The following is a 16814-nucleotide window of genomic DNA, read 5'->3' on the forward strand; positions in this document are numbered from 1 at the left end:
GCGGCAGAAGTATGTACAGGAGACTTCGTGACTCGATGCTATCGGTCTCGTCGAAATAGCCCTCGCATTCTTGCGCTTAACGTCTTCTCTTTTCTTTACCTGGCACACGGAGACGGTTGGATCGCACGCGTAAAACTGCTCAAAACGAATAAGAAGGAAAGCAGCGTATTTAAATCGAGTATCGTGTAGATAGATTACAAATCGAAGATGAATATTTTATTGAGAATCTCGTCGAATGATAACTGGTCGAGTAATTTTCTAATTAGTCGAGACAGCGTAAATAATTGTTGTTCGTATTGCGTATTCTATGCAATTACAATAGAGAGTTGTATTTTTCTAACGTTAAAAAATCAAGTTCGAACAAAGTGAGACAAAATTTGCCATTGTAATTTCACGTTAGCCATTTTCGTCAAACATCAAAGATCTGTCTTCGTTTGCAAAATTGAATGTAAGATCGAGATATACAAATTCGAGAATCACAGTAGAGTTATAACAAACTTCTTCTAACCTTTTTGGTACTGTCGAAAGTACGACCATGAATCATCCAACCAGAGATCGTATACTCGAAATATAAGAAGGATGTACTTTAAGAAGCAAACAGCCATTAGCAGTTCGTCGAACTGAAATATCCTTTTATCGGTGGCTCGACGATATCGCAGAAGAAGAAACGAGAACGCGTTAAGTAAGAATCGAAGAGCGTAGGAAGACGCAGCGCGTCCCTCTCGATTGCACTTCTCCCATTTTTACCCGTAATTACTACGATCGCGTGCAATCGAGAATACTTTCGAGTCGACTCGGTAGCATCGACGACCACGAGGAACGGATTGCTTATGTATCTGTGTTCGCGTGTACGTACAAATGATTCGCGATTAGTTTCTTCTCTCGAAAACCGTTCGCGAAACCATTGCACACACATTAAAAAAAAAGACAGATTTAAATTCACACGGAGAGAACAAATATCGCCAGTCTGTCTGTCTGTCTGTCTGTCTCTCTTCTTACCTTTTTGGTTTTGTCTCTGACGTTCGTATGCTATAATATCTCTGTGTGTACGTGTGTCTTTGTTTGTATACATGTGTATATATGTGTACGCGCGGTAAAGCGTTTCAGATTGCTCGTATCGCATAAATAATCCCTGACGACGACAATACGGACCGCTCGCGGTTCTGCCGCCATTAAATCTCTTTCTCTCTTTGTTTCTCGCGAACCAATTATTCCATCGTTGAACGTGCGATTACACGAAGCGGCATTGTCACGCGCGAGCGAAATCAATCGAAACGCGTTAATGGTTACCGAAGACGATCTCAGCGCATTTCGTCACGCTAGATAGATATCTCTCAATCTCCTCTCGAGCCGTTCCATTCTCTTCTTTCTGTATATTATCTCGTATATACATTAAGTAAAAGTCGTGCCTCATCTTCTCGAGCGGCGATTCTCTCGGATCACAAAATAAAGAAACCTTGGTTACGCTAATGCCACACACCGACTATATGTACAGAAATTATAAACAGAGCATATATAATATATATATATATATATATGTATTATATATATTATATATAATACCCTCGAAAAACGTTACTCACTATTCGTGATCAATAATATCGTTAGTAAATTCTTAGATATGGTTGTTCGAGGCTCGAAGGCTGGCACGCGTCTTCACGACTTCCAGCAATTCCTCGTCATCTCGTCTCAAGCTCGTTCGAATGCCTGGAGGGATCGTGTTTTTTCTAGAGCGTGTCAGAGAGTATCGAACACGTTGTATGGCAACGTGCGAGAAACTCGATTTGATTATTCTTCTGCGTTCATCGTACTTTTCGGATTGATCCTTCGTTGACTAGAAGCTACTTGTTAGCATTTAAGAAGTCTTATTATAAATGCAATCGTTATTATAGCTTTGTAATTACACGATACGATTCGATTTTTGTACGTTGCAATCGAATATTTTTCTAAAAATGGAATGATAAAGAAGAAGAGACGATTCAATTGACGATTTGGTCGCTCGAATAATGAGCCCCTTCCGTACAATGGAGCGCGTGCTCAGCCTTCGACCTGTCCGCGATAGTCCCTTTTACAGTAAAAATATATTATCGCTACGATAGTACTTAACTTTGACTAGCATGTATTCATAGAACCGATTCCCAATTCTTACGCCACCACGTAGAATCGATAATAGCGATCACGTTAAACGGTACACTCTCGTCGAGACGTTTCATTTTTTGATCGCTTCGAAACTCGTTCTTTTCGGTTGGGAATCATCGGATGCAACGTATAATAGAGTCGCGTAATAAATCCGTGGACGCACTCTCGTCACGCATCTCTATTATTCCTTTTAATATTATACAATATTTACTGGAAAATCGTGGGGTACAATGTCAGCTTGTATCTTAAAGATTATACCTTTTCTCGACGTTACGTTCTAACAACTTCCTCCGGGTCTCTACGACCCTCGCGAGAGAAATATAAAGGTCGATCGATTTAATTCTACGTTCGAATAATCTTGACATTTTAATAATATTCGTACGATTCTTGCTCGACAAGCATCCTTCGTGCCGTGTTCTATAAATCATTCGTATGGAGAATACGAGTTTCTCGTAATGTAATTAAGCATATGAAATTCGGACAGCTTGGACAGAGCAGAGCGGCTTGGTACCTGCTAAATTTGCCAAGCACGACAAATGTCTAACCTTATTCTTGCGTTTTCGTATTTTTCTTTTCTTTCGTGTTTACGTCTCGCCATATCTACGATATTATAGAAGACACAGACACAGGTTCGATGCACGGAATGCAGAGTAGAAAATAAAAGGGAGAGAAGAGTCTCCCTGATTAAACATGGTTAATCGGAAAATGGCGCTCGAAGGGAGCCGCACACGTGAACAAAAAAATGATATATAAATCTAGCTTCTTCAGATATTTCCTACGATTTAATCACACAGCAACTATTATTTCATTCTTCTCTCTTTTCTTTTTTTTTCATTCAGTCTTGTGATTAATACTACTTTAATACTTTTACAATTCGTTATAAAGTCAACTGTAAGTATATAATTCTTTATACATAATCGCTCTCTGTGCGAAACAGCCTTTAGAGCTAGTTGCTCGTGGCTCGTTTCGCTTCGGATCCTTACAAAAAACCGCGGCGTGATAAAAAGGACAAGCGTGGCATTGCTACAGCGATAGTTGCGATTGCTCTGATAGAAAAAAGTAAAAGAAGGTTAGACCAGAACATAACCTCGAAAAATCATCGACGGACGTAGTAGTGTTAGAGAGTTATTACAATTTATCGTATATTACAAATTCTGTTCCGGCTCGATGAAAACAATTCCTTGAGTGTTGGAGAGGGGCGACGGGGGTGGGAATACAAGCTATATTGTCGTTGAATCGTGATTCCCGGTTAACTTTACATTGTTCAATGAACCTCTAATACGCATGATAAATCCACGTTACCGTTGATCTTTTTGATTCTGAATACTGATTTGATTATCCACTCCGCGGAGCGTAACATGTACATGAAACAGAGAATAATCCGCTTTAATATATTTCAATTGCGAAAACACTCGATATCGATTCTTTCATTTCTCTCTCTCTCTCTCTCTTTCTCTCTTTTCTTTCTTTTCATTCTTAATGGCCATATAACTCCTAGCATTTCTATTATTGCGTTCAGTATCACTGCATTGCATAATATCAATATCGACCAGTCCGACCAGCGCGTTCCAAAACTCGATTATCCTCGGTGCAAGATTCTATTAACGATCGCGTAACCTTGCGCGCGTTTCTTTGTTTTATTTCTCTTTTTTATTGCTTTTTATGCGCGATTTCGACATAAGCAAGAAAAATTGCATGCCATGAAAAAATGTTCAATTACAGCTCGCGCATATATAATTAATCTTTCCCTTTTTTGTTAATGACGATCAAAAGAAAGTTCGAAGCCGTGCAGACGTAAAATAGGCCTAACTAGTTCGATTTCCCTTCGATACGTCGTACTAGCTCCCTCGCTTAATCGTCTACGATATACTTTTATTATCAAAAAGATCCTGCACCGTTGAAGTAAAAATAAATATTCTTCGTTTCTTTTTTTTCTTCTTTTTGTCGCTTTTTTTTCGTAAAGAATTCCATAGACATATACGTTCTTCGCGCATACGAAACGACATAGATATATCTTAAGTACGAATAAAAAATATCTTAAGTACGTTTGCTACTATTACGAATAAAAAATGAGAAGTGAAGTATAATATTGCAATTATGATTCTAAGAACTAATTCGTTGCGTAGATCTACGTAAATCTAGTAGGAAAATCATATGAAATCGAATGTACATGAATGTATAAAAATGGGAACGTATTACGACGAGAATGATTACGAATAAAAATGTCTGCCCATGAACCATTAAAATGTTCAATAAAAATAATTCGAGTTTTATATCAGTTCGCGTATCCTTAGGACTTATTTAAATCTTGTTTATAATCTATACATAGTGCCATCTTTGATTGCCCAGAGACTACGATATCCACCATATAAATCTCGTTAAAAAGAAGACCATTTCACGGCTATATAAATGTTATCTTAAGCCTTTAGAAAATAACTAGTAAAGATTTGAAAACCCTGTGAACGCTATGCAACTGACTACTTTCATTGCATTTTCTTTTCTTTCTTCCTCTCCATCTGCTTTATCTTTTGGTTGTATATTTTAGAATGTAAATCGATGGTATCGCGTTAACCAGTATAAACACAGAATGCATTGATTGCAATCCTCTGGTTTAACCGCTTTACAATACCCTATATAGAAGTATACTCATATAAAATAAAACATATCCAAAAAACGATATACTCATATAAAGTATACGATGCACACATTTGTTTTTATCCTAGGGCAGGATTCTTACTATACAAACTATTACAGTTTCTTATTGAGCATATTTTAGAAATTGTTTGAGTCGTTGTAGGAAGTATTTCAATTGTATATTGACTTCATTTCGACTATACGCTAGAACCTAGATTCTCTTACGAAAACTCCCCTCTGTTAGGTTCTTTTTGATTGTGCGGGTTCGCTTTGTAAGAAGACATTATCATAAAAAGACATAAAGAACGCAGAAAGATAACCGTCCTGAATAAATTCCTTACTATGATTCCTGAACCTTGGACCACTGGAAGATGATATCCTCGTTCTTCCCGGTTTAACGAAATGCACCTTTCGTACCGTGTGCAGCTTCGAAAAGCGTTAATGGTCAGTTACTAGATACCCGCGTATAGTGTAAACAGTCACGATGCCCCGATTATAATTTCTACCATGAATACTCTTACTGGTTTTGTTTGGAATTCCTAGGAACTTCAAGTTTTCCGCTCTCTTGCCAAACAGTGTTGTTATGTTCAAGCTTCCTGTAAAAAGAATTAAAAAAATAAGCATAAATTATTAACAAAGAGTTAGCGTAATCGTAATGCAACAATTCCGTTAATCATTCTACTCACATCGGGAAACAAAAAGTGTTCACGAGTAGGTTGTGGCTGTTCAAAGGGAGAGCTACTCATGTATCCAGGCGAAGGGGACTCGCTTTTCTCAAGCACCGGGGTAATATTCGCGTAATTGGCGGATGGCGTCGTCAACGTTCTTCCTTGCTCAACAAGAATACTTCTGTCAATCTTGTAATACTCTTTCCCGCTGCGAGGACGAAGCGTCGTTGCCACTGCTCTGCCACCCAGTCTGCAAAAAGCCGAGTAAAAGACTGAGCATTCATCTTCTCTTCTTAATGACCTCTTCTACGCTTGGTCGGTGTTTCTTCGCTAGAGGGCGAAGAAGCTCTAAGAAAACGTAACAATTACATTCTCTCCACGAGTACCTTACCTCAGACTGTCTGGCGTATCGGATGACGAGTGGGACGACAACGACAGTGTCTCGATGTAGTCGGACATATCGGATGTACCGCTGCTTGTGCTTCGCGAGTCGATATAAGGAGCATTAGACACTTCCCCTGGACTATTGAATCCTTTCGTGGCCTTAGGTAAACACGTGGGAATATCGGCTTCCGCTGAAGAGGATTTTGTAGGAATCTTAATCTTTTGAAACTGAAACGACAACTCTCGAAGCGGATCGCTGGACTTGGATTTCCTTGGTAGGCTGCTGTGATAACACGTAGGCGGTGGACTCTTCCTATAAACTGACAACACGTTTTGCTTTCTCGCCGACGTCGATGGGGCCAATGACAATTCGAACTCGACAAATTCCGCCGTTCTGTGACTAAGAGATCCCGTAGAAACGCCTGAGTCGTTGCTACTGGAAGAGTCTCTATTGTGACCGGTCTTGGATGGAACGGAGGAGGAGCGTCGAATTTTTATGAATGACGGCTGAGGTGAGGTTATCGATATCTGCCCGCTATCTTGATTTATCTTGACTTCTGAGTTAACGCACGGGGAATGGGTCTCTCCTCTAACCAGGGAAGCTTTGTCCGCTTCGCTGGAACATTTGTGAATGGTCAACGTCGATGGGAACGTATGATTCTCATCGTCCAAATAGTGAGCAGATTCCGCAGAGTAAGATCGTTTTCTCAACAATAGACCAATGTTCCCGTTGGATTCTGTTCCGCTATTTCCCTCCAGGTAACGGCGTCTAAGGTACGGACTAGACAACATCGCCGAACCTGGAACGCGAAATTCAGAATCGGATCTCTTTTTCCCTCCCTCGCTTAACGCGGAGCCTGATAACGCAGGGTTACTCGAGCTCTTTATACCGCTACAAATTCTCGACAAAATCTCCTTTGAACAAGCATTGTGCGCTGGCTGCATCGGTAGGTATCCAGAGAACGGTTTCTTTGGTGTTTGCTTTTCGAGATCCATGACTAAGTAATCGTTCTCTCGGTCCTTAACGTGGCCACATTTCTGGCATATCTTGGACGAATCTTCTGTGGGCGGTTCAGATGTCTCGTCCTTAATTTGATTGGAAAACTTCTCAATTTCCTCCTGTGAAATTCCACTCTTTGCTAAAAGATCTTTGCTGTTTTCATAGTGTTCGAGAGATTGGGTAAAGTCTATGTTCGCGTAATTCGTTTGTTTGGACTCAGGTTGCGTGTCGATAACAGGCTCGACGTTCTCGTAATTGTTTGTTCTATTCTCTGGGCATTCGCAATTGTCTTTGTTCTTGTCTTCGTCGTTCTCCGTCTTCTCCGACTTTTTCGGCCGTTTCGCCGTCGCGTAAATCGCGATCTCCCCGCTCGCGTTCACAACAGGCATCTTACCTTCTCCAGAAAGTTTCACGGGATGTACGGCAACACCGGTTGGTTCAATTCCTGCTCCGCGTCTGCAGTACGGCAATACAAAACCAGCCCAACTCATCATGTTTTGGCAGGGACATCCCGAAGATCTGGGAGATTGAACGGTGAGTTTAGCCGGACAACCACATTGTTGTAACACCACAGCTTGAGGCGCCTGTGGCGTATCGTAATTAGGATAGGTTTTTGGCAGTGCTAGACATTCTTTAATTTTCCTTGGCGTGTCGTAATACTGATCCGGTTGGGAACTTTGTTCTAACAACATATGATGGCCCAAGATCGTTTTGGGTACGTCGTAATTCTCGTAAGGACCAGCAGCCGCGGTTGCATTTCGTACAACCAGCTGCTGCTTGCTACGCGAGTGCACGCAAACTTGTTCGTTTGGCAAGGGCATAGGAGGTTTCTTAACCTTCTTCGTGGCAGTGTTTTGGGACGGTTTCGGAGGTCTCGGTGGCAGTGCGCTAGGGCTTGGCGACACGCGATGAACGCTCGTTTGTTGTTGCGAGCTCTTTGAATTTTGCGAGCAGTGACATTCCATCTGCTGTGAACTGGAATAGTCACTGTCGTGGCTGCTACTACTGTACGAGGATAACGATAACCGATCGAGCGTACGTGGCTGTAGATGGCAACCAAAATTATTCATCGTTCCTGCTGGACTGCCTATACTGCTTGCTCCAGTCGTGGTGGCTAAAGTCGACGATTTGGATACAGTTCCTAGCTTGCTGATACAGCTAGCGCATCTCTCGAGAGCGGATGTTCCTTGACGAGTAAGAGAACAGCTGCGCCATTCCCCTGGCTGATCGGTCAATTCCGACACGGAGACAGTGTCTCTGCTACTGTAATCCCTGTCGAGCTCTGTTTGTTGCCTACTCTCAGTGGACGACCAATAGGGGGAGCTCTCGTTCTTGCAGCTGTCGCACTGCTCTTCATATGTGGACGAGTAAATAGCCGAGGGGAAAAAATCGCTGGCCCTCGTTTCCGATCGAGAGAACTGACGACGCGGGCTCTCCTGCGTTATCTGTTCTCTGCTAACCGGTCGTTTTTTGGTCAGCTTCCCCTCTGCCGCTAATTGCAGCATCTTCACGATATCTTCTCCTTGATCCGTTATCAGTACGTGGAGACCTTCTCCTCGGCCGCATCTCGAACCACCCTCGAAGCAAAATCGTCCTTCGACCACGCCATATCGTCGGAGATGCGCGATTTCCCAAATACCGACTAATCTGGGAGGTATGCCGACGGTGATGCAAAAACGGCGATCTTGAATGTGTAAATGTGCTGGTCCATTTGTGAGCTTCGCTTTCGATGGAACCGTGGAGATCAGTATCAGGAACTGCTGATCTGTGGCAGCAAAATAAATATTGTGTTAGATCGTGAATTTTTAATTGCTGATTTTTTAAAGTAATTTTTTCTTCTTTTTTTTTTATTTTTGAAAATGCATACCTTCGCCCAAGTTGTTCGAGATTTTCACTTGCCATTGTATCAATCGTTCTCTAGTGTCGAAAGCCAGAACAACCGTCACGTCTTGGCATATTATAGCTATAGTATTGGATTCCTTGTCAAGAGTGAAACCACTCTCCACGCCGAGAAAATGTTGCAAACTTAATGAAGCTTTCGTTTGACCTTGCTTATATCGATCCTTGCTATCTCCGTAAAGTTGTAAATGAAGACAATCTACAAAGGAGTATAAGGTTTTCTAAACAATGTGCATTGTTTGAAATATGCAAACGTCGAAGACTTTTTAATGAAAAATTTCTTTAACGAGTACTTTTTATCGAAGATCGTTCGAACGAAATGTGTCAACGAAACTTCACACGCTAACTGACGAGCACAACATGCTATTAATACAGTTATACAGACGTAGAAACGCACTAAATCCATTCTGAGACCCTTCTATGTACTTTTAACTAATTCTCCCCAAAGAAAATTTATGAGGTACTGCTGTCCCTAAGTTTTAAAATATCCTCCAGTTACTAGGGTCAGGTATTAATGGTTATTGCCAGAAGCAAAGCTCTTCTTGGAAATTTTTTTGTTTCTCCAGCTAGTCAATCTATAACAGATGTGCCAGCTGCCACCCTTGGACAGAATCAGAGGGAGAGATTCTTTATGCTGATAACAAGTAAGGAAATTCTTTCAGGAGATATGATTAGGAATGTGGTAGGAAATAGAATTGGCATTGCTTTTTAGGGCCAGTTTGCAACATCTGGCATTCCCTTGTTCCTTGTAGCTCAAACATTATCATTTTTTTATCAGCATTGATAAGATTAAAGGGACTCATTCTTATGGTGCACAAGAATGATTCATTGTGAGGAATGCACAGATGTTATATAAAAAGGGAAGTGTTTTCATCTTTGACACCAAGAACAGAGATATGTGCTATAAAATATCCAACACTTCCTGTCTACTATCTACAGTTGATTTCTCATGTTTTATGTTAGTGATAATATCTTATATTTCTGTAGGTGACATAAAAGGCAAAGCGATTTCTTATCAAGTATACTCCTTAATTGTAAAAAATGAAAATGTAGTCCATTAAAAGAATATAAAAAACACATTTTTACCTGCAACCGGTGACAACTTCCTCATGACACACCATCTTGATTTCCACTGTAATGCAACAAACAATTTTGAATAACTCGATACAGACATAATTGCTTTATTAAATTGATATCATTTGATACAGTGTCGACAAACATGACTAGTAATCATATGCATGAATATCATATATTAGTATGCTACATGTTTGCATAGACTTATTATGCAGGGAAACATATACATATGTAATACACATTTGCCTGAATCTATTCAGACCCTCCGTACCCCTGTGATAAAAATAAAAGAGTTTCCTACCCTTTCTCATCTGAATGATTTCTTTGATGCCCCAATGTAAATAAAAGAAAATGAGCTAGCTTTTTATGGCTTTGTGGCTCTTCATTTCTTTCACATTAAATACTTCCTTAAGCCTTCAACAAACTACTTAAAAGTTGTAATGTTCATTGAAATCACATCAGGATACCTCAATTTGACTTCTTGCCCATGACAAATAAACTTCACCATTGTACTTAAATTTCAATGGGCATAAAGAAATAAATATTTGATACTAACACAGGCTCATTGAAACATTCAAGTTTTCAATTACTACATGAAGCATGGCTGCTAATTAGTATTTAACTATGTAGAAAAAGTTTTAATTGAATGTATAAAATTATAAACTTTTTTACAACATAATTTTCAACATATTACTGCAATTTATGGTGTGTATTCACAGGAGAGGCAAAATTTAACCATATTTTAGTTGAATTCTGACTTTCATATTTTTCATTGATTCAATGAATGCTTATACATATACACCTTACATGCAATGTATATACGTATATATAACTGTTTGCCGAGCGCGTTAGCGCAAGATCCTTACATCATTATATAATTTTTTTTATTGAAACCGTACCGTACTCAAGTGACTTTGGAATAATTAAACATGAACGTGAGTTTGCTTTGAATTATGATCTATCAGAGCGGAGCATCGTTAAATTTCTTCGCGAGGATATGAACGACCATCGTGTAATATTACATTACACAGATTTGTGAGATAAATTAAACCATGTTATTTTAACGAATATTGAATTAAGCGATTATTCTGCTGATATTAATTGGATACCTCGATGGTAAATGAAGGAAAGATAAGTGTTTGAGAAAAAATTCGAACGAAAGTACTTACCTTTTTGCCGTCACGAAATTTGACGTTTCCCTCGATAATACAATTGTTATCCACCATTGTAGAAGGCCGCTACTACCGCACTGCTTTTAGGTGCTTTTCTCATCACTATATGAAAGCATTCCGTTTACTTAACGCTGCATACTGAGACACTATGGAACACCTCGGAACACCATGAACAACAATGCTTCCCGACGCACGTTTTCCTTTTTTGCTCACTGAACAACAATGACAATTCTCGTTTACGAATCACGCGGCAAAATCCATACTCCGCACCGACGGCACCGAGCATCCATCTTGACAATCTTGACTTGCTGCGTGCACTGCTGCGGTCCTGCTCCCTTTCGAAACCGTATTCTGCACATTATCCATTCCCCTGCACTTTGGTCCAGTGGCGTAGCATCTACGTTTTTTACTTCGATAAACTTTCTTCGCAAGCGCCGCTGGAATCGATGGGTACCGTTTACAACAGCAGGCGCACGCCGCTTTCGCGCTAACGATTCGAATTCTCTACAGAAAACTGAATTTAAAGAATTAAAAGTTCACGTACTATTTTCTATTCATTATGTTATTTCGACATAAACTTGTAAGCTTTCGCAAACGATGGTCCATTTATATATTATGTATATCATACTTCACGATGTACTGAATTTTCATTAGTAAAAGAAATTAATTAAGAAGGTGAATTCGCGAACTTTTGTAATTATGTCTTCCGAATTAATTCCACAACGTTCTCCCTACATGCCTTTTAACCTACGAAATGCATATATAAAGATCTACAAATTCTATTCAACAGTTCGAAGCAATAACTGTAATAATAATTAATTTCTCATAAATTACATTCGAAACTTGGATAAAAATTATAGTAGTTGAAAGTGTAAACTTTGAAATACATGTGTTTAGAATGTAAATTGATCTAATCAATCTGCAAAAGTTAAAATCAAATTACACTTAATGTAATTTGGTTTTCTTTCTACTAACAGGTAAAACATCGGAAATGTAGAAGAAGAATAGACACATACAAGGAGAACTTTTAAACAACAACTAGATTATAGATACAAGTTTTTTCAATCAAAGATGAGTAGAGAGAATGCCGATTTAATGTTTAAAAAGTCAGCCGAAAAGTGCGAACAAACAGTAAGGACCTCTAGTGACCAACGCTCGAACTATACGTACATTTCCTCGATAGTGCTTTTGGTGGGAGAAACGTGTGTATGTACGCTAAGAGTAGAAATGTGTCTCGTACCGACGATCTGAAAGATAAAGGCGGAAAAACATAAAAATTGCTTATAAGTTTAATGAAATATCGGAAATAAATTGCGTTTCTTTGCAATGATTACAGAAACAACAATAATAATATCAAGAGCAGTCAGCAATAACTAACAGCCACCACTAGTAACCAGCAGCAATCAGTTTGTTAGAAATAATTATACGATGTAATAAAAACTAAGATTATTTATTGCAAGATAATTATATAAAATGTGTTTAGAAAGGGTTTCAATAAACCAAAGTAGTTTAACAGCATTTCACGATCCTTTTATTTATCCGTTTCTCTAACTATTTCCACAAAAAAATTAAACGAGAAATTCAAATAGAAATAGCATAAAAAGATCGCAAAATAGCTTTCGAAAGTTCTGAGAAGTGACATCAAATTCCAAGAATTATTGAAATCGTATCATCTTCTATGCTGTAAGTTTACACTAATTATGCAATTTTACAATGAGTTCATAATTTTCTGTATACAATTTGTGTAATTGCGTAATTTTCAAATGATTTAATTCCGTTCCTCGACCGATGAAGGTGAAACTATTCTTCACATACGAAAATGATGGTCAAAAACTTATAGATGCTCATGATACGACTCACCGTTTTACCGCTCATTTTCGAATCGTCATACCGAAGAAAGAAATATGCGAATAGTTCGGTTCTTTGACCGTCAGGAGCGGTAATTCGTAAAATATGTTTTTGGTTGAATTTCCCTCATGGTCATGAGAGTTCTCTCTACTCATCTCTGATTCGATTATCACGTTAGGACACGACACGACGCACTAATCGTGGTGATACTATCGTGTTACAACGTGTCTACGTGAAAGCTAACCTATATCAATATTTTAACGTTTTTGCTATGGGTACTCCAATATTAACAAAACAACAACAGAAACAGTCATTGTCAGCGAAGAAAGGATCAGTCAAAGGGTTACGAAATGTCTTAGCGCAACCACAAGATAGTTATTGGTAAGTGTAAAGTCTACAATTCATATATAATTCTAATTAATAATTTCATTTTAAAGATACCATACTAAAAATGTTTATATTTGCATTATATATATATTTTTAGGCCAATTGTTGATGAAGGAAAGTGTCCATTGTTGGAAGATGTTTTAAACAAGTAGGTTTTAAAAAATTGTAAAACATAGAAAATATTGGTATAAATTAATGCTTTTATAATTCATATTTATAGATTAATGCCATCTATAAAACGTCCGTCTAAATTAGTTCCATGGTCACAACTTAGACATATGAAGAAAGAAGAACGTATAAAAGCCAAAAAAGAAGCGCTTCTAAAACAAGAGAATATTCCTAATTCAGAATTAATGTAAATATTCTTAACTATATTGTTACATACTTCTCTGATTCACATATACTTTTAAAACTTACATTTTTAGAAATTCTGTGGTCTTGGGCATAAATAATATCACAAGATCTTTGGAAAAAAACAATGTCTGTTGTATTCTAATGGATGCGAACATTTCACCGCCGCTTTTAATAAAGCATGTTATTTATATGGCACAAAATAAGAAAATACCAGTATTATTATTGCCTAAATTGAAAACTGTAACATTAAACACCATAGGATTTGCATCTGCTGCGTGTGCCTTGAAGGTATAATTATTTAAATACATAAATGACATTTTGCTGATATTATTTTATTTTTATTATTTTGATTTCAGAATGTCGTGATGGGTAATACAGATCATCATTTTCATCCTTTGTATACAACAATATGTGATATTTTTAAGGATGTACCTTTACCAAAAAATAGGCTCCAATTATTCAAAGATATTGAAACATTAGAAGAGATTACATCAGATAAAGAAAACAAAATGAGCGTTGAGAGTGAATCTCGAGTCTCCTCGGAGCCAATTAAACATACAGTATCTACAAATGTATATATGTATAGATCTTCACACAAAGAAAGGGCATTTGTTCCACCTAGCACAACAGAAAGTTCCACAAATGAGCCCATTGTGAAAAAAGAAGAACAAGATAATTTTATTTCTTTAGCTAATTATGATTCTGATGAATTCGATACAAGTATAAAGAAACATACGAGATATATTAATATTCATGAAGATCAGCATCCGACAAAACGAAAAAAGTTTCCAAGAGTTAATAATGCATCTGCAAATGTTAAATATTTACCTTTAAAAGTCAAACGCTTACAGGGTAACGTTAATCGTGCAAAAGCGGCGAAAGTTTCCAAATATAAAAAATAATGTCGCATCATAGTAGTATCATATACTTCATGAATGTCACCAGAGAATTTCTTATCTTACATGTTAATAAATATCGAATATACAAGTACACTTTTTATTTTATTAAATAAATAGTCCTTACATCATATATATACATATATGAATACATATATATATATATGTATACATAAATATATAGAAATAACAAAACTCTGTTTTTTATACATATAATATACATACATATAAATACATTATATACAAAAACTATATTTTCATATAACTAATTTATATATATATATAGCAACTTTTATTTTTTAGTTCTTATAACATAAGTGTTTTTACTGATTCATTCCTTTAAATACAAATAAACATATTATTATACATAGTATATAAGGTCTGATTATTTGTTAAGATAAGTCAGTCTTTCGTATATGTTGTGTCCACATAAAAACATGCAGTATAGCATGTCGTTGATTTGCATATAAATATCGTATATATGGAGTTTTATAAAATATTAAAATTGAAGATACAATATTGATTTCACATGTATATATTTAATGCCTAAGTAATTGTAGTATCATACAGGCAATGTAGAATTTACCGAAGATTTGAACATTCTCGTAAAAAACATTAGGCCTTTAGTTCCTCCTGGTATATGACTTATCAGGAATGATAACATAGCTATTAATTGCAAAACAGCACAGAGTACCGTTAGTGGAGTAGATTGTAAATGCAGAGCGCAATAAAGCGTTCCTACTAAAGTTACAAAGTAGGATATACTGAAACACCTTCTTTCAGCGCTGAATAATGACTTTAGGTAACTTAATGGACCAAAAAGGAAGCAAAAGCTATAAAAATTAATTTAATATAAATCTTATTTTATTCCCGACAGTGGCGTCCGTATTTATCAACTTACCTTGAGAGGAAGAAAGCACTTCCTAATGTATACAGAAGTGCAAATTTTCTTGCCTTAAGGAGCAAAACTGGGATATAAATCGCCGACAAACAGAAACAAAGTAAACCCATAGAAAAGCATGCAACAAATGCTACTAGCCTTTGTACTCTTGTCTGTTGAGGAAAGATGGAATTTGTTAACTTTTTTATGTAGACTTTTTAAGAATATTTAGAGGGTTAGGTTATACTAAAACGTATATACAAACCATGCTAGGACAACATTCCTTTTGTGTTCCTTGGATCCATCCCGCTTCTTGTTTATCATCTTCGCTTCGACCGAACCATTTTCCAATATTCGCTTTCGGTATCGTCACCGAAGGTACGGTAATTTTGAATTGTTTTTCATTTTTACTGCTAAGAAGATATTCGTTTAGTTCTTTGTTGAGATCGGCCATTTTGACACGTCGCCATACTTTATATTTATACGTTTATATACACAAAGTACAATAGGCAACAATTCCATTTTGAAAGATATCTTTACTTCATAGTATCCTTCAAATACTAATCTGGGAACATGACATATTCGTTATCTTCATCGTACTCTGGCAAGCAAGAAGTGCACTGTGTAAACCACATATGTTATGTGTACATATCACAAGTGTGAAGTTCAAATGTACCGCACATGCACTTTATGTATATGCCGATAAAATAGATTTCATCTTATCTAATTACATTTTAATCGGCAAGAGAATCGTAGGGAGAATGATAGCAAAAATGATTACATCCGTGATGAGTTTTCAAACTTACATTTATTTAAACAAATCAACATTGACCTCATATTTACGGGTTGTATACTGCATTTGTTGCACAGGTAATGCATCACTCTATTACGCAAGAACTATGTGTCCTGCAACGCGTGGTATCATTTTGGGATTATTTGACAAAAAATCAAATACATCGGGGACGGGGGAGACTAAGTATCGACAGTACTCTAATTGGGACTAGAGAAATTTGACTAGAAAAAAAAATGAGCGGTCGATCTTGCTCGCTTAATAGTAGTAGTAATAATAATGATAATAAATAGCAATAGTAATAAATAATATTCAATAATAATGATCGCAGTCATAGAGCTAATAATATTCGCAATGATGATAATACTTCTCGGAGACATAATAAACATGATGATAATAATAATAATAATAATAATAAGAATAATAATAATAATAAATACATCAGCAATAATAAAAAGCACAACGTAACAATAATCAGGGACATAAGTAACAAATCGATCACATTCGAATACAGTACACACTACGAACCGTAATTCTTTTTTAACAGGTTCATCATTTTGCATTTTTTTTTTGTCATTTAATGATTTTATCGCTATATACGTACTGATCACGGTCACTCGATCTCTCGATTATACGATACATAGAATGAGACTGCTAATTATTCAACACGAAGGCTCCTAAAATCATTC

At 37.1% G+C, this 16814-nt stretch overlaps 3 protein-coding genes and 1 long non-coding RNA gene across 4 annotated transcripts; 2 read left to right on the plus strand and 2 right to left on the minus strand.

Annotated features, from left to right (window-relative positions):
- Nucleotides 1-2696: 2696 nt before the first annotated feature.
- On the minus strand, nucleotides 2697-11412 carry LOC117235530. Its single transcript, XM_033497659.1, has 6 exons — nucleotides 10968-11412; nucleotides 9811-9856; nucleotides 8693-8923; nucleotides 5833-8590; nucleotides 5460-5691; nucleotides 2697-5369 (listed from the first exon to the last, which is right to left on the minus strand). The coding sequence occupies exons 1-6, from the start codon at nucleotides 11022-11024 to the stop codon at nucleotides 5361-5363; spliced, it is 3333 nt and encodes a 1110-aa protein (XP_033353550.1). The 5' UTR covers nucleotides 11025-11412; the 3' UTR covers nucleotides 2697-5360.
- Nucleotides 11413-11957: 545 nt separating this feature from the next.
- Nucleotides 11958-12488, plus strand: LOC117235597. Its single transcript, XR_004493700.1, has 2 exons — nucleotides 11958-12176; nucleotides 12307-12488. It is a non-coding gene; the product is annotated as an uncharacterized LOC117235597 (long non-coding RNA).
- Nucleotides 12489-12862: 374 nt separating this feature from the next.
- Nucleotides 12863-14551, plus strand: LOC117235527. The gene is made up of 5 exons (XM_033497649.1): nucleotides 12863-13199; nucleotides 13303-13353; nucleotides 13426-13560; nucleotides 13631-13847; nucleotides 13916-14551. The coding sequence occupies exons 1-5, from the start codon at nucleotides 13090-13092 to the stop codon at nucleotides 14459-14461; spliced, it is 1059 nt and encodes a 352-aa protein (XP_033353540.1). The 5' UTR covers nucleotides 12863-13089; the 3' UTR covers nucleotides 14462-14551.
- A 423-nt stretch (nucleotides 14552-14974) lies between these two features.
- LOC117235331 (protein transport protein SFT2) lies at nucleotides 14975-15961 on the minus strand. Its single transcript, XM_033497234.1, has 3 exons — nucleotides 15601-15961; nucleotides 15357-15508; nucleotides 14975-15288 (listed from the first exon to the last, which is right to left on the minus strand). Exons 1-3 carry the CDS (start codon nucleotides 15787-15789, stop codon nucleotides 15018-15020), a joined length of 612 nt encoding a protein of 203 aa, XP_033353125.1. The 5' UTR covers nucleotides 15790-15961; the 3' UTR covers nucleotides 14975-15017.
- Nucleotides 15962-16814: the final 853 nt, after the last annotated feature.

The sequence above is a fragment of the Bombus vosnesenskii genome, unplaced genomic scaffold (assembly GCF_011952255.1).
Source record: "Bombus vosnesenskii isolate JDL3184/JDL3185 unplaced genomic scaffold, Bvos_JDL3184-5_v1.1 scf7180000013316, whole genome shotgun sequence".
In the NCBI taxonomy this organism is placed as follows: Eukaryota; Metazoa; Arthropoda; class Insecta; order Hymenoptera; family Apidae; genus Bombus; species Bombus vosnesenskii.